Source organism: Scomber scombrus, chromosome 4, assembly GCF_963691925.1.
Source record: "Scomber scombrus chromosome 4, fScoSco1.1, whole genome shotgun sequence".
In the NCBI taxonomy this organism is placed as follows: Eukaryota; Metazoa; Chordata; class Actinopteri; order Scombriformes; family Scombridae; genus Scomber; species Scomber scombrus.
The window spans coordinates 26,711,942-26,727,715 of record NC_084973.1 but is presented as its reverse complement, the minus strand read 5'-3'; the positions used below and the strand labels follow the sequence as shown (position 1 = coordinate 26,727,715).

At 39.6% G+C, this 15,774-nt stretch overlaps 1 protein-coding gene across 1 annotated transcript in view; it reads left to right on the top strand.

The window, feature by feature from the left end:
- The first annotated feature begins 442 nt into the window (after positions 1-442).
- Positions 443-15,774, top strand: part of col27a1b (collagen, type XXVII, alpha 1b) — a 64,178-nt gene continuing 48,846 nt past the window's right edge. The window contains exons 1-4 of the mRNA XM_062417915.1: positions 443-495; positions 2,413-2,477; positions 7,228-8,537; positions 12,516-12,569. Of these exons, the coding sequence (XP_062273899.1) occupies positions 443-495; positions 2,413-2,477; positions 7,228-8,537; positions 12,516-12,569 (1,482 nt within the window). The remainder of the gene's footprint in view (positions 496-2,412; positions 2,478-7,227; positions 8,538-12,515; positions 12,570-15,774) is intronic.

Here is a 15,774-nt window from a genome sequence, read left to right as displayed (position 1 = left end):
CCATTCCCGGTTCTCAAGATTTCCCTCAGTCTACAATAAACTTTCATTTTGGAAAGTCGACACACACATACACATACACACTCTACGGCGGTCGTCATCTTGTCCTGCAACGGTTCCCCGGGAAAGCTGGACTAGACTTGACTTGACGTTTATTGTACTTTTCTAAACGCGCATTAAGGAAGACGGAAAAAACACATAGGAAGCGCACAGGTGGAGCTCTCCGGAGCGTCTTTTTAAAAAAAATCCTCTGGAAAGAGACTACAGGAATAAGAAGACAGAAGACAATGACAGAAAACAGTCTTTTCACCGGTTTATCTTACAGTGTTTGATTTGTTGTTTTGGTTTTCTGGTACGACCCTCAAGGAACACCTGGAATGGAAAAACTTTATCTGCCTCGTCTGGACTGTAGTAAAAACTCCCAAGAAAGAATGAAGTAACCGCTATGGAGCCGGACAATGCCCCGTACTCCAAACTCAAAACCACTGGAGTCGGGGGGTGAGTCACCAGTCTTTATTTTTCAAAATGAAATGCATTTTCTTTATGTGGTTATTTCTCACCGGGCTGAAAAGGGAGTCAATAGTGTGCTCATGAACATCACCTGCGGTTAATAAATTAGTGTCATGTCCATTTGACAGTGATGTTTAGTTTCCAGTTTAACTTTAGCATGGGAGTAAGTTGTAATATTTTGTTAGAAAAACGTGCAGCAGCATTTGTGGAAAGCTATCCTGAGAAATGACACCTACATTTAAAGTTTAAATTTCGAAAAATGGGGCAACTACAATTGTGAACAGGTGGCATACTTTAATAAGTTGCAGATAGGCCTATAGCTCATGGAAACAATTTTCTATGCTCTTCACACAGTTGAGGGGAAGCCAATGTAGTCTGCTGTATACTGCTCTTCAAGTTGTGTCTTTGCAGCTTGTATCAAAATGAGCTGCCAAGTGCCAAACGATCTGGGACTGATTTGAGAGGGATGTATGAGAGGAGGAGACAGTCCTCCCCCTTTTCTCTCCTCCCAGCAGTGCATCTCACTCAGCTGGTTGGCCAGTCCTTCCAATGGGAGGGGAAATAAAAGTAAAAACTGTTGCATCATATACCACTGCTGTATGAGAGTTGGTCACACAAGCCCCTTTTTTGTTTCTGCTAATGTTAGTGTAGTGTGAGAGCTGTGAATGAATGGGACATAAAGAGAGTGGAAGAAAACTTTAAGAGCTTCAGTGTGCCAGCGGTTGACCAGTGGTTTTTCAGCTGCTCTCTGGAAAAAACCACAAATGTACAAGATTTCCTGTATTATGGTTCTTGTCACCGAGCCTGCGCCACTTCAAAATCATTCGCTCAGCAGGCGTCCAGTTTCAGCCACTGTATACAACCACATCATCAGCTCCAAGAGTGTTAAAACCAACAATACTGTGGTTACGCCCATCTAAGAGAAAGAGAATTTAACACCTTCAGAGCTTTATCAGCTCTCTGTGTGAGCAATCAACACAGCTGTTATCACCAAGCCTGAGAAATAAATGTCACCAAAAAGTCAATAGTGAAAAATTTGCCACGCGCACACTGATGAGGGACAATAAATGTCACTCTTATCAAGTGAAAACGGAGTTGATCTAATTTCAGTTGAAGGATTGCATGGATTTCTGGGTTGAGAAAATTGTGCACCCTTTTTTTCATATCCCCAAAACCTTTTCAGAACCTGGTGTCAAAAAATGAAAAGCACAACCTATGATCAAGGCAGTTTGTCTCAGTCACTGAAAAGTTCAGATATTGGAGATAAAATACTGTGTTGATGTACGAAGCCTGTCACATTCATCTGTATCTATCTACTTGAAACTATAGGTTTTAAGGTGATGCAGTTTTTTGTGGGGTCGTCAGTGACCCATTGGGGCAGTCACCTAGCCCAGCTGAGCAGTAGTTTATCCCATCAGGCCCCAAGATAAGATGATGCTTGTAGTCTTGAAACAGATATTAGACTTCTTAACAATGCAGAGCTGCAGCTGATGCTCTGATCTGCAGCAGCTCTGATCACCGCGGTAGGTGGAAGTACACAATGTTCAGAACAACGTCTGATCATCTTTTCAGAAGATGCAATTTTAATGTTAATACTAATCAGTCAAATAATGAGAACCATTTGCTGGTTACACCTTTAAAATGATGACATTATCTTGCTTTTTCTGTTTCATTCCTTATGAGGATTTGAATGAATGAATGATTACAGCTGCTGATTAGACTAGACAAGACATTTAAAAATACTATGTTGTTTAAGAGCATGTGTCATTGCTTGTGACATTTTAAAGACTAAACACACTTGATAGATAATAAACAACAAAAAACAATCTCCTAGAGTAACTGTGTCTTGACTGTCTGCCTTTTTTCCTTGGGTCTTCATATTAAAACGTTTCTCTTTGCCTGTAGGAAAGTTCTGATTCTTTGGACTATACTCTGCTGCACCTGCTCTCTTAGACTGGCACAAGCACAAGGTGAGTAACTTTAGAACAAGGAGGAGCAAATGAGAAAGTATTAGTGCAGACACATTGTTGAACCGCTGCACAAGTGTGGGAACAAGGAACTTAAAATGTATTTACAAGGAATTAAAATGATGTCTCTAATGCAGATCCTTAACTAGACAAAATCGTATTTATGTGCAGTAAAATCCAGAATAAGGGTAGAAGGTCAACCTATGTAACCCTAACACGGGCCCCTTGTTGTGGGCTACACATGCTAGACCAAGTTATCCCGGGATTATCTTTGACTGAGGTGATCAGCATCTACATTTCACTGAGTTTGGTCATTTGCACATCTGTCAGCACTGCTGTTTGTTCTATCAAGGACAAAAACCGATTCAATATGTTTACTATTCACTTGAGTAATGGGCTGCTCTTTCCCCCCCTTTTTCCTTGTGTTGAGAGTTGTGTACTGAACACTTAAACTGGATTAGTTGGAAAAAGTAGACGCCCCTCAGATTATGGCCTCTGGTTCATGACATTGTTTTCTAAACAGAGTTGGGGCTCATATCTTCTACTACTGAGAACATCACACTCTGCTCTCTTTACACCTCCTACTCTCAGGAGAAACATCTTAAAACCCAGTATCTTTATAAGTAGGGCATTCATTGCACATGAACCAAAACATGAACAAATATTGATGTTTATTTTAATAATCTGTAAATTCTGTTTTGACTTTTATTTAGCTGAAAATCATCTTAATCCAACTTGAAATGTTCAACAAACTTTTAAACTATTCTGCCGCAGTTCAGTTTCATGCATCTCTTATCCTAAGCGAGCCTCATACCCCGGTCTGTCTTAATAGAGGTTTCCAAGGTATTACACAACCTGTCAGTACCGATTCCCAATGTCTTTTCTGCTCTACTGAAGTGTGCACTTTCTCACTCATTCAGCTGTGTCTTGATGTCTGGTGCCGTCAGCCTTCTGTTATACAACAGACGCTAATGAACATGTCATCAGATTTTTCTGTCAATCAAAATCTGCGCAGTCTTTTTCAATCTGAGCTCTTGTTGTCTTTTGAAAATATAAGCACTGTGCTCTGTGACAAGTGTTTCTAGCTATTTCTGTGCACCTCTGCCTTCATTAGCTAATATTTAGTGAGTGTCTAGAGACCCAGATTCTTATATGGGGTGTGTTAATTTGCAGAATCTCAGCTCCTAATGACACTATAAATTTGGGCCTTATTAAGGCAAGCTGAACCGGAAAAACAGCACTGCTGGTATAAACCAGCAGACTGTGCTCGCATCGTTTGTGAGTAATAAATAATGTATGCTGTCTACTCTCATAAGATGATTTTTAGTGGAAATATTGCATATGGAAAGTGACATAGCGCTGGCTGTGCACCAGTATATTAAAGGCTTAATCCACGACTGTTGTACTGCACTCTACACTCTGCTGAGTTCTACCACATGGGCTGCTTCTGCTACGTTTTGACCTCAAACACTAGAGGAAAATGTAATTGTCCATGTGCAGACAGTTGAAATTATTATATTTGAATAGTTGCCCTACATTCCTCAGAGGGGTCACAGTGCAGGGTCAGCCACACTGTCACATCCTTGGAGCAGATTTGGGGGCTCAGTGTGGCACTGCAGATGTAATACCAGCCTCCATCCAGATGGTGGCTCATATGTCAGTGGCAGAAATCTAACTCTTGTGTTACTGGTGCCCCCCCCCCCCCCCCCCCCCCTCCTCTCTCTTTCACCATCCTGTAGACAGAAATCTAGCAGTTCATGTAATAAAGATGATATTAAATAATTCATGTATGAAAATATAAGGACATACATCATAGGAAAACACCAATCGATGGAATGAGGATGTTCCATCGCTCTGTCAGACCTTTTTAAGAGAATATTTCATCCATTTAAAGCTGGCATGGGAGAGGTTTAACTGAGGCAACTTTTGACTGAGTTTCAGAGGTTCGGTAATATCCACTGGCCAGTAGATGCATCAATGTGCCAAGTAAAAGGCCAACAACTCACACCCTGTTTTTGAGAAACATAGTAAAACCAAAAAAAGTATTTGGAATTCTCTTTCACCCTTCTCTGAAGGCAGGTAGTGTGATTTATTTAGTTGTTGTAAACATTAAGAGCCAGCTCTTTTCTTAAATCATAAAAAAACCTAAGAGTTGAGGTTTTTCTGTTTCTGTTTCATCTCGTAATCACTGAAGACTTTCAGTGTGAAGCAGCTGCAGGAAGTGTTTACATTCAGAGGATATATTCTAATATTTTTTATACACTGGTGTGTGCACGTTCCAGCTTTCTGAGAAAAGTTGTGTTGTCTGCTGCACTTGTTCTTAAGATGCACTTTGTCTCCAGGATTTGTTATATTCAGTTCTCAGTTTTTTTCCTAGCTCATCAGGAGGTCACGAAAAGCCCAAGGCAGCGTGCCGCTTCGATTTAGATATGCAGGGAAAGCTCTGAAAGTAGATCGCAAATCACAAAATGAAAGAACAATTTTGCTTTCCTCATACCATATTAACAATTCAAATCAGTGTTGTGTATGGGAAATTCAGCTGAAGACAGTCTTTGTTCATCTTTCAGTTTCTGTTTGATGTTTCTTTTCCATGTGTGTTTTTTTTAGTTGAGCTGACCTCCCACTGCCTGCACACATTGGCAGGGTTTCCCTGTTCCTAACTAAGCTTGTGTCTATACTTGTTTCTCCTCTGCACAACTGTAATTCATCATTTAGCAGTTTTAATTCCTACATTTGTTTTGCATTAGTATGGAAAAGCACAGATATTTGAGATCTATATGTAAGCATTTGGTTGCAACATTGCACGAATAAGAGGATTAACATACAGTGTTCAGGATATGCTGATTGGCCTGAGATGACCAATTCCTCTTATTTGCCAACCTCACTAAACTAAACAAAAAAGCTTTTGTTTGACAGTACTGATGACTTGCACCAGTGCCTAACAATAGACAATCGTATGATAATGGGAATATTTCCAGGATGTTTTGGTATTTGAATCAAAAGCAGATCTGACTTTCTAAGAGTATACTGAATGTAATGCCTTTGAAAGATATATCTTAGATTTGAATATAGCCTTGGTGCGGTAAGTTGCAGTTTTGCTCAGTCTGGGGGCTGGGATCACCTCATTAGGAGGTAGTCTCTCAATACCAGACAATAGGAGATCTAGACCTAATGAAGTCTGGGGATTTCGGAATACAGTTGCTTAATTTATCCATTCTCCTCCATAGTGAACTGCATGTCACTACCCCAATATGAAGGGCCACCCAGAAAGCTTTGGATTGATTCTGTAGGGTTTTTTAAAGTTTTAACAAGCCAGGAGATTGTCTTCAGTCTCTTTAGGCAAAGGGTGCAGACCTGCGAGTCTAATTTGGAGGTTGCAAAGTAAATCATTGTTTGGGTTCGAAAACTGGCCTTTTTCCTATTTTAAGATTACATTTTTCTGAAATACTCAACAGGCTTCAAGTTCCTCTGACATTTTCTCCACTGACACAATCTGGAGAGTCATCCTAACTTTTTTTATATTGTAATGGATAGCTACCTGTAGATATTGAGATGTTTTATGGTGAGGCAGAAGGCAGAAAACTACTCTAATGATGTAAGAGTCCCTTCCAAGCATGTAGTAGAACCTACAGTGGCTGCAAAAGGACCCAGTGTTTGGTTTGTCCATTCTGGGCTACTTTAAAAACATGACGGGCCCCATGGAATAGGACCTGCTCCCAAAGTAGATACTAAGGGCTCAGTCTAAGGTGACAATACAATGATTCTTATTTTCAGGTGATTTTACACTAAATAAAACATAAACGCTCTTAAATATTATATTGATTATATTTTTGCCAAGTTTGTTCTGCTAAATGCCACTAGATCTACACACTGCACCTTTAAATTAAACTCTTATGCAAAGTTGTGCATCCAATTAGGAACAATATACAGTTCATGTGTGAAAGTTACCCGTATTTTCCTCCAATGAAATTCAAGTAGCAATTAAAACCCACAGAAAACATTCTTTTGTAAGTTGTCATGATTTTGGGCCCATGTTAAAGCTGTCATCTTTAATCAGCAGGCATTACCAGATAAAGTGAAATGGCCTTTTCTGTTTCTTCACTAATACATCTCTTAAACCACCACCACTGTCTTCTCCCGGGACCTATTCAGTTTCCATTTCCTGAGATTGTTCTAATTAAGACTGATGTAACAATTACATCATTTGCAGCAATTCCCAAAACTGGATGTTGATGTGTGGCTCTATCGGAAATCTTACGCAACCCTTTTTAAACTACTTTTGCCACAGGATTTCTATTAATATAACTTTAAACTTGTGAACTTGCAGCATAGATCAAAAATAGGAAAATATTATATCACTGCACTTCTCTTTTTCTCAGTATATGTTTTGATCAGTGCACTTCAGTGGACTGTCATTGCTATACAAATTAATGCAGTATCCTCTTTTTGATAGCTTATTAAGTGAACGTACAAAGTGACGTGATTATTGTAGATTCCTCTGTTTCATATTTAATTTGGAGTTTCAGATATTGTACTAGTTTTCATTTTACGTTCTTATGTAAAGCTCTTTGTACTCTGTCCCTTTACAAAAGTAATTGATTAAAGTCCTGTTTTCTCTGGATTTTCAAAAAAAACTTAAAAAAACAAATTATCATTATCCAAAAGTGCATGTTCTGTTATGGTGTATAATTTATAGATGCTCTAAGTCTACAAAGCTGATACTTGCTGACTTCTCTCTTCTGTTTCTCTGAAGATGTGGACGTTCTGCAGCAGCTCGGGCTTTCTGGGCGGAGGGCAGGCGGGTTGTCGTCTTCAGGTGCTCGATCCACCCCTAATGGCATCATCCCCTTCAAGTCTGGAGTTATTCTCACTCCGAGGGCACGTGTACAGGTGCCTGTGCACACTGTTATCCCTGCTACTTACAACTCTGCCAATCTCTCCCTGATTCTTAGCCTATCTGTTCATCGTATCAACAGCGCTTTTCTTTTCTCAGTTCTGTCTAAGAAAAGGAAATTGCAGCTTGGAGTGCAGTTTACACCGGGGAAGATACTGGTACACGTGGGGCAGAGGAGCTCTGTTAGTTTTGACTATGATGTCCATGATGGCCAGTGGCATAGTTTGGCCTTGGATATCCGAGGCCATCAGGTGTTTTTACATACGTCTTGTGGAAAGAAAAGTGTTCATGCAGATTTGCATTCAAAAAAAGTGGAGGCTCTGGATCCAGAGGGCTCTTTCCTGCTGGGTAAAATGAACCACAACTCGGTGCCATTTGAAGGCGCCATCTGTCAGTTTGACTTTTATCCCTCTGCAGAGGCAGCTCATAATTATTGTGATTACATTAAGAAACATTGCAGAGAAGCCGACACATATCGGCCCCTGTTTGCACCCCTGCTACCTCTATTTTCCACAGATCCAAATATTACTGTCACTCATATAACTCCACTGTCATTGACGGAACTATCCAAAAAGGCTCAGAGACCCTCTTTGGCCGTGATTGAGGAAAACACCAGGACTAAGATTCTTGATCGCTCAATGCTGAACAAAATGTTTTTGTATCAGACTGTGAGCACACCAAAACCCGGTGCTGTGTCTGTTTCTCCACCAGTCTATCCAGGGTTGGAAAGTCCGGTAAAGTTTCCGACTCAGACTGTCACTACGTCTCTTAGGATCAGTGTGACACGACCAACCCAGAAACCAACTTTAAATGGCAGTGCTGGTAAGGATGCAAACCTAGGAGATGATGACCCCCGGAAACCTTCTGGGAAAAGTATGGATTTACCTGCTTCCACTAGACCATCAGAGATGAAGCCAAACCTCCGGACCACAGCTGCTTCCACACAGGGGTCTCCTTCAAAAGCCTACCGTCTCCATAAGAAGCAGTTGACCACAGTAGCTCCAAAGAAACCTGAGCCAAAATTTACCAGCATGCAGGATGTTAAACCCACCTCGTTTATTCCAGTCACTCCAGCTGCGACAGATGGCTTCCAAACATTTGACCTGGAACCAACCCAGTTTTCACTGCTGGCTGGACCACCTGGACTAAAGGGACAACCAGGACCGCCGGTGAGTGTCTGAACTCTAAACAAACTCATCAAACCGCCTCACCTGAAGCTGTGTACATGCATGATTTTCATAACCATGAGCCACAATAAGTTCATCAAGTGCTATAGCAATATACATATAGTATATATATATATATATATATATATATATATATATATATATATATATATATATATATATATATATATATATATATATATATATATATATATATATATATATATATATACTATATACTAGTTGCTGCTGTGTCTTGCAGTCATGTGGTTTTTAAAAAAAAAGATCTGGAAGCAACCAAGCATTGTGTCTATGAAATGTTTGCTTCTTTGGCAATGTTAGTGTTGCTTTTGTTAATGATTAAAATTTTGAATTGCGCCATTCACTGTCTTCAGTTTAAAAAAAAAGAAGCTTAAAGTACTTGCACGTGGCGTTAAAGGTTTTCTAAGCCTGTCAAATTGGTGCTGAATAATGTGTGATTTCCTTTTTAGCAGCAGTGGTAGAAATAGCCAGGTTCATAGCTGGCTTTTGCCAGTTGGTGTTTGTCTGAGTGAATGAGTTGTCAGTGAGGTGTTAGATTCCTCTGAGAGGGAGTGAAACTGCACAGAGAATGGATACTTTTAAAGTAGGGTTAAAGGTAAAAAAGGATAAAGCACTTGTGTACAATTAACGATTTAGACTAAAAAATACACAATATGATATAAATGCAGTGCAGTGTCCCATAATTAAGATCTGTAGTGTTTCTGGATGTCAGTGTTTGTCTGTCTGTCATTCCACCATTTTGGTGCAGACTGTAATATCTATTGGATGGATTGCCATGAAATTTTGTACAGACATTCATGGTATAGCTACAGAGGATCGATCCATTGACATTGGTGATGTCCCAACTTTCCCTCCAGCATCCCCATGAGGTTGACTTTCATGTTTTAGAGTGATGCTGTATACCATTTGAAAGATTGGCATAAAATGTACTACAGATATTCATTCTAATGACTTCAGTGATCCTCTGACTTTTAGTGCCACAAGCAGGTCAAAGTATGTTAAGATATATGTGATTTATTAGGACAAACAACAGATATTCATGGTTCTCAGACAATGTATTCTACTGACTTTCCTCTACCATCACCATTTATTTTATAATGAAATATCTTGACAAATATTGGATGAATTGGTCGGAAATTTGGTACAGACTTTTACTGTTACTTTTATATATATATATATATTTTTTTAAACAGCCAAAGCTAATGCCATTCAGCTTCATCTGCTTTGTGATTAGTCCTAATTAGCAAATGTTAGCATGCTAACTTGTAGGATTTATTTTCTTTCAGATACTTTCAGACAGATTCATGAAGGAAACATTAAATTAGAATCTATGATTTGTTGAAATATTTGGATATAATTACAGTAAAATGTTCCGATAGCAGGTCTGAGGTTTTGCTTGTTTGGCATTAAACATGAGACCTCACTAGACTGTTGCTTACCTCAAGCAGCTTCAATGTCAAAAAGCTGGAATATAAAAGCAACTGTAGTGGAGAGAAATGTAGTTGTTCTGTTTTTATTACTGACCTTTCTTAGTTCAAAGCATTGAAGCTCCAGGGATAACCACAGCTGAAGTATTTCATTTCGACAATTATCAGCCAGTGTTGATTGTGGACTGTATACATTCATATTGACCATGTGATCATGTAAGCCGCTGTTCCTCTGTTGAACACAAAATGGTTACCCAGATTTTCCACTGTTAAGAGGACCTCTCAGTATTCGGTCATGCCTGACCAAAAAGAATGTTTTAAGTAAAGCTTTCCTGCTTTGGCAGTGAGAGAAACCACAGCTCTGCGGGCCCTTGAAGCCACTCAGACCATTTTTATGAGAGAGCAGCAACTGATACTGATCAATCCCTTTTCTGTGGTAAAGGTTACCTTCCTGAGGATTTGCGCTGCCGTATTGCTTGCTTATGTTTTATTCTGAACTAAAGGAGATTGCTGAGTCAGGTATAAAATCTAAAATCAAATTAATATTGTCTTTTGAGGCATTGTTGAATACTTCATCCATTTAGCATTCCCCATGGGATTAGGGTTGACATTGGTTGGCCATAGTCCATTTTACAAGTTATAAATGTCAGCTGCTCACAAGATGAGGGATGTCTTTGAAAGTAAATATGACAGCCTGCTGCTACTTTTTTAAATACAGTGTTCCAGCTGTAGTTACATAAGAGCTGACTTATTCCACAAATGTAAACTCTGAGAGAGGGAGGATCAAAATTGATGACTAGATCAGTCAAGTAAACATCTTTAATTGAGCACTGAAGACCAAGCTTTGGGTATGTAATGATGCTCATTAGTGATCCAGAGGTATCTAATAAACATTGTGTTGTCCTCATTACAAAAACAATACTGATGGATTTCTTGATGAGCCCAAAAGTTGTTAAAAGTGCATCCTATAGTTTGTGGCTGTCTTTATTAGAGGTTCTTCAAGAAAATGACTGTGGAGCGCCCCCGTAGCTTAATGCTTAAGGTCTACCACATAACTGTCCATGATCATACCTCTCTCCTCATGTTTCCAGTGACTGTCTTAAATACAGTAAAAAAACATTTTGGGGTAAATTGTTTTGTGTAGGGATGCACCAAACATGCTGGATCAGTATCGGCTCCAATACTGACCTGTGTGGATGAGGTATCAGCCAGATGTGACCGATACACGATATCTGTGTCAATGTTGTTATAAAATTCAGTGTTTCAGTTACATTCATTCAGTCATGACAGACTGCTGCTGACTCAGGTTTTAGTGCCTCAGCAGTCGTAGGCCTCATGTTACTTTATTTAAATACAGTGAGGTACACAGGTTTGGTAGAAGAGTGGAACTCAGTATAGCTAGAGATATCAAGGTATCAATATGGGTATTGGGAACAAACAATTTGATGCATCCTTTTTATGCATTTCTTTTCCTTCAGTGATAACGGTGTTGTGAACCTCACAGTGCTACCTCAATATTGTGTACAAATCATTTCATTCATTTCGCTGCATTCATTGTTCAAATTATTTTTATCTTGTATGTTGCTGATCAACAGTCTGCATTTGCTGCCTGCTGAAAAAGTACTCTTAACTATTCATGAGTTCAACTTAGAGTAATTATGATTTATAAATCGTCTAAATTCTGTAAAGATGTACCTGTGTTGAACTGAGCTCTTGCACTGCTTAGCTGGCGCCCAACACAGCAGGTGATTGCAGCTCAGACTGCTTATCAAGTGTGGACAGCCTGATGGTTCCAAATCTTATGAATCTAAAGGTTGCTGAAATCCTTTTGGCTTTTCAGAGTGCATGCCAGCTGAAAGATTATGATTATAGCGATTGGTCCAGTCCAACTCAGACACAAAAGTGCTCTATACATCTGACTTTATTACAATAGCCCAACTTCAGCTGGATTTGCCTTGGGTTGTTTTTAGGCCTATTTTCCCCTTTCCTCTTTCTTTGAAATTTTGGAGTCATGGGAAAATAAGTAACAATCCTAACATCTCAAGCAAACTCAGGTTCCTCAGATTGACCCCTCATTAAATTTGACCTTTCAGAGCTTTGCTAATCCATGTATGAAATTGTTTTAAAGCTAGCTGATGCCCATAATTAATGTGATTGGCTGTGGCTGGAACCAGCAATGACCTCCCTGCCAGTACAATGAGTCAGACTAGCAGCCCGGGCACCGTAGTGATTTGGGCTGAAATAATATTGGCTGCAGAGACTCAGGGCTGTTCTAGCCTCTAACAAGACATTCATGCCTGCCAGCATGTCACTAACTTCACTTTATGTAAAGACAGTAAAAAAAAAAAGCTCCAGAATGGGATTTGCTGTTACAATATCTTGACTTGAGAGTTTACACTTGAAACCTGCTCTCCTTTAGTATTCAAGACTGTTCAGCAGCTTCTTTTGTCTTCCTTTGTATTTATAGACTTTCTTCACTCTATCCCTGACATCTTTTATCTTCTCCTTTTAGGGCCTTCAAGGACTTCCAGGGTTGCCAGGAAAGCCAGGGAAGAGGGGCCCGCGGGTGAGTGTGTCACACTCAACTCCAACCAATGAAAAGTTTCCTATTTACTTTCTCACAGTTCTTCTTTTTTTATTGTTTTTCACTTCTGTCCAAAATCATCCACATGCAATACACTGTAATCTGTATGATGCCATAACTATGCCTGTTTTGCATTATAGAGAGATAGTACCATTAGCGGTGCACTGATATGGCAGACCTTTGAGCATAATGATAAAGCACTCAATGACATCTTTGGATTATTGAGCATTATTCAGCCAGGCTTTGCTTTGGCTCTGGATTTGATCAAGCTGTGCTTTTCTGCGGCCAAGGTCTATTTGTAAAGCTGGAGAGCAAACAACTATAAGCTACAAATCTGTGGGTTACCAATGTAAAAATAATTGAATACATGAGGTAGGTATTAAATAGACATGGAAAAAAGAAGATTACTTGTTAGACTATAAAAGACAACATTTGTAAATGTATTTTTCCAGAATAAGTAATTTCTATTCCATTCATAAACAGTACTAGTACTAAAGTTAGGCATATGTACTATGATAACATCAGTGAATGCTACTTGTGAAGATGGCAGACCTTTGAACGTAATGATAAAGCACTCAATGACATCTCTGGATTATGGAGCATCTTTCAGCCAGGCTTCAGTTTGCTTTGGCTCTGGATTTGATCAAGTTGCACTTCTCTGCATCCAGGGTTCATTTGTAAAGCTGGAGAGCAAACAACCATAAGCTACGAATCTGTGGGTTACCAATGTAAAATTAATTGAACACATAAGGTAGGTATTAAATAGACATGGGAAAAAAAAGGTTACTTGTCAGAGTATAAAAGACAGAACTTGTAAGTATTGTAAGTATTTTTCCAGAATAAGTGTTTTCTTTCCCATTCTTAAACAGTACCAGAACTTAAATTAGGCATAGGTCCTATGTTAACATCAGTGAATGCTACTAGTGTATTAGTCTTCTAGACTGAACCCTCCAGTGTCATGTCTTTCATTTTGGGGCTCGATGTCATCCTGCAACTGAGAACTCCTGATGGAACCAAATAGATCGAGAGCAGATGTTATTTTAAGCTCATGTTTTCAGAGGAAATATAAGAGGAGAGAAAACACTGGCAGATGATTTGTCTCAAGGGATGGTTTGTTGTTTTGATTCTTTGACTTAATACTGATGGTTGTGTAAGCATTGCTGCCCTTTAAACAGCCTCTCAAACTGCTTTTATATTAAAATGAATGAAGAAGAAGTTGAACTTGGCATTAAAGTGAGTCTCAAGCTAAAATCAATATGCTAGGGCAGAGGGTGAACTTAAGGCACTGACAAAACTGGGATACCCATGTGGACACCCATGTGTTTTGCAGTACTCCTGCTGTTGAGGAGTGTGTATGAACTACCTGCCGCAGCCTGTGGGACTGTGCCCTGCGGTCGGGCCTCAGAGGGGTGGGCTGTGGGAACCCAATCTCTTTAAACAAGGAAGAAAGAGGGCTTTGTCCCCATCTTATTAAAGGCATTTAAGACCCTGTCTGGAGCTCAGCAGCTCTATCCAGTAGCACACCAACCTCTATAGAGTTCATTCATCATCAAGCTCTTGAGACCCAACTGCAGGCCACGCAGACTCAGGTTTTTACTGATTGTTTTCCTGAACCACCAGAATTCTCCTGGATAGTTCACGTGATTAGAAAGTAATACCTCACAGCTACACACATGACCAACAGAAATCTCTCAAGTGGACTCTGGTCCTCGCAAAGCCTGTACAAACATTTTGAATAAAAGTGACATTGACTGAGATTTTATTTTTTACACATTCTTTGATTACGTAAAAGTTGATGAACAGTAAGTCCACTATTTAAACTGCCTAAGGCAGAGTCACTCTTTGTTTTCTCAATCATTAATTTTCTTGACATGTTTTCACGCACATGTCCCTGAAACAAAATGTCATATTTTTAACATTATGGAACCATTTTGCTGCATTGTGTGTCCATTTTTCTTGGAAATTTTTAACTTTTTAGTTAAATGAAATCTTACTTTAAAAGACATTTACTGGAAAGACCACTAAATGTAAAAACTGAGGATTCTGGGTACTGCTGTTGACAGTATGCACACTTAAATGTACCAAATTCAATTATTGCTGTCCAGGCTCAGCAAGGCTAAGTACAGAACAACAAGATCAGATATCCTCTGTTATACATTTCCTCCAGAAATTGAGGGCATGTGATAAATCTATTGTCCTCAACATTATCTTTCTCATTTCAAGTCAGATATGGAGAAGGTTACAGGAACAGTGCGGCACGTCTGGAGCAAGTTTAAGTGTTCTTACTCATCACAAAGGCTTGAATGACATGGCACCATTAGGGCTTTAAACTCTGACAGTAAGGTGTCATGTCTGACTGAGCAGACAGTCTCACCGCTGGTAACACCCAGCAGCATCTCTTACACGTGAGAGGATCCACGTTCCTCGATCCAGCCATAAGCCCGGCAGAGCGCTGAAGTTCACCCGACCCTGCAGGGGAGGCTTGAGATCAAAGGAAGCTCAAAGAGGGCTTTGTGCAGGAAAACCTGCCAGTGTGCAGAGTCAGTATGTGACACTGTGTTCCTGGCAAACATTTGCATGATTGCTAAAACTGTTGACAGTGCTATGACATAAAATAAGGAGTCTAAGGAAACTCAAGCAATTGGTTGATGCATGTAGAAAGCAGAACTGATTTATGTAGATTGTAAAACTTGGATTCTTTTGAAATTAATGACATGTGTAGGCTCGTTTACGATGCTTGATTATGTTTTTGTCTGTCATCACTGGTTACACAGATATTTTCATTTATTGCCACTTAAGCTAATAAGAAGCACATTTAGAGAGCTAAGTGGCAGTGGGTTCACAGGAGATGCCAGCAACAGTTTGCCAGTTTATTCATCCACTGCATGTTGAATTGTTCCTGAGCATGGCAGTTAAGCTGTGAGCATATGTAAATCTCTGGATTTGTTGACATGAGGTTGGTCTACCTCCCACACATTATCTCTGGTGCACAGGAGGTGGTGCATTATGTATTTCCATCTGCAGCAACAGTAGTTTGTTCTAACGAAATGATTAAAATGAAAGCACCACCTTCAGAAACATGAAAACACTTCATCAACAGAAAGCCCGAGCAAAAGGCCAACGCACTTTACACTGAAAGCATTTGCTAATTAGCCAGTCTACAGAAAATGTGTTATTATTATTTAAG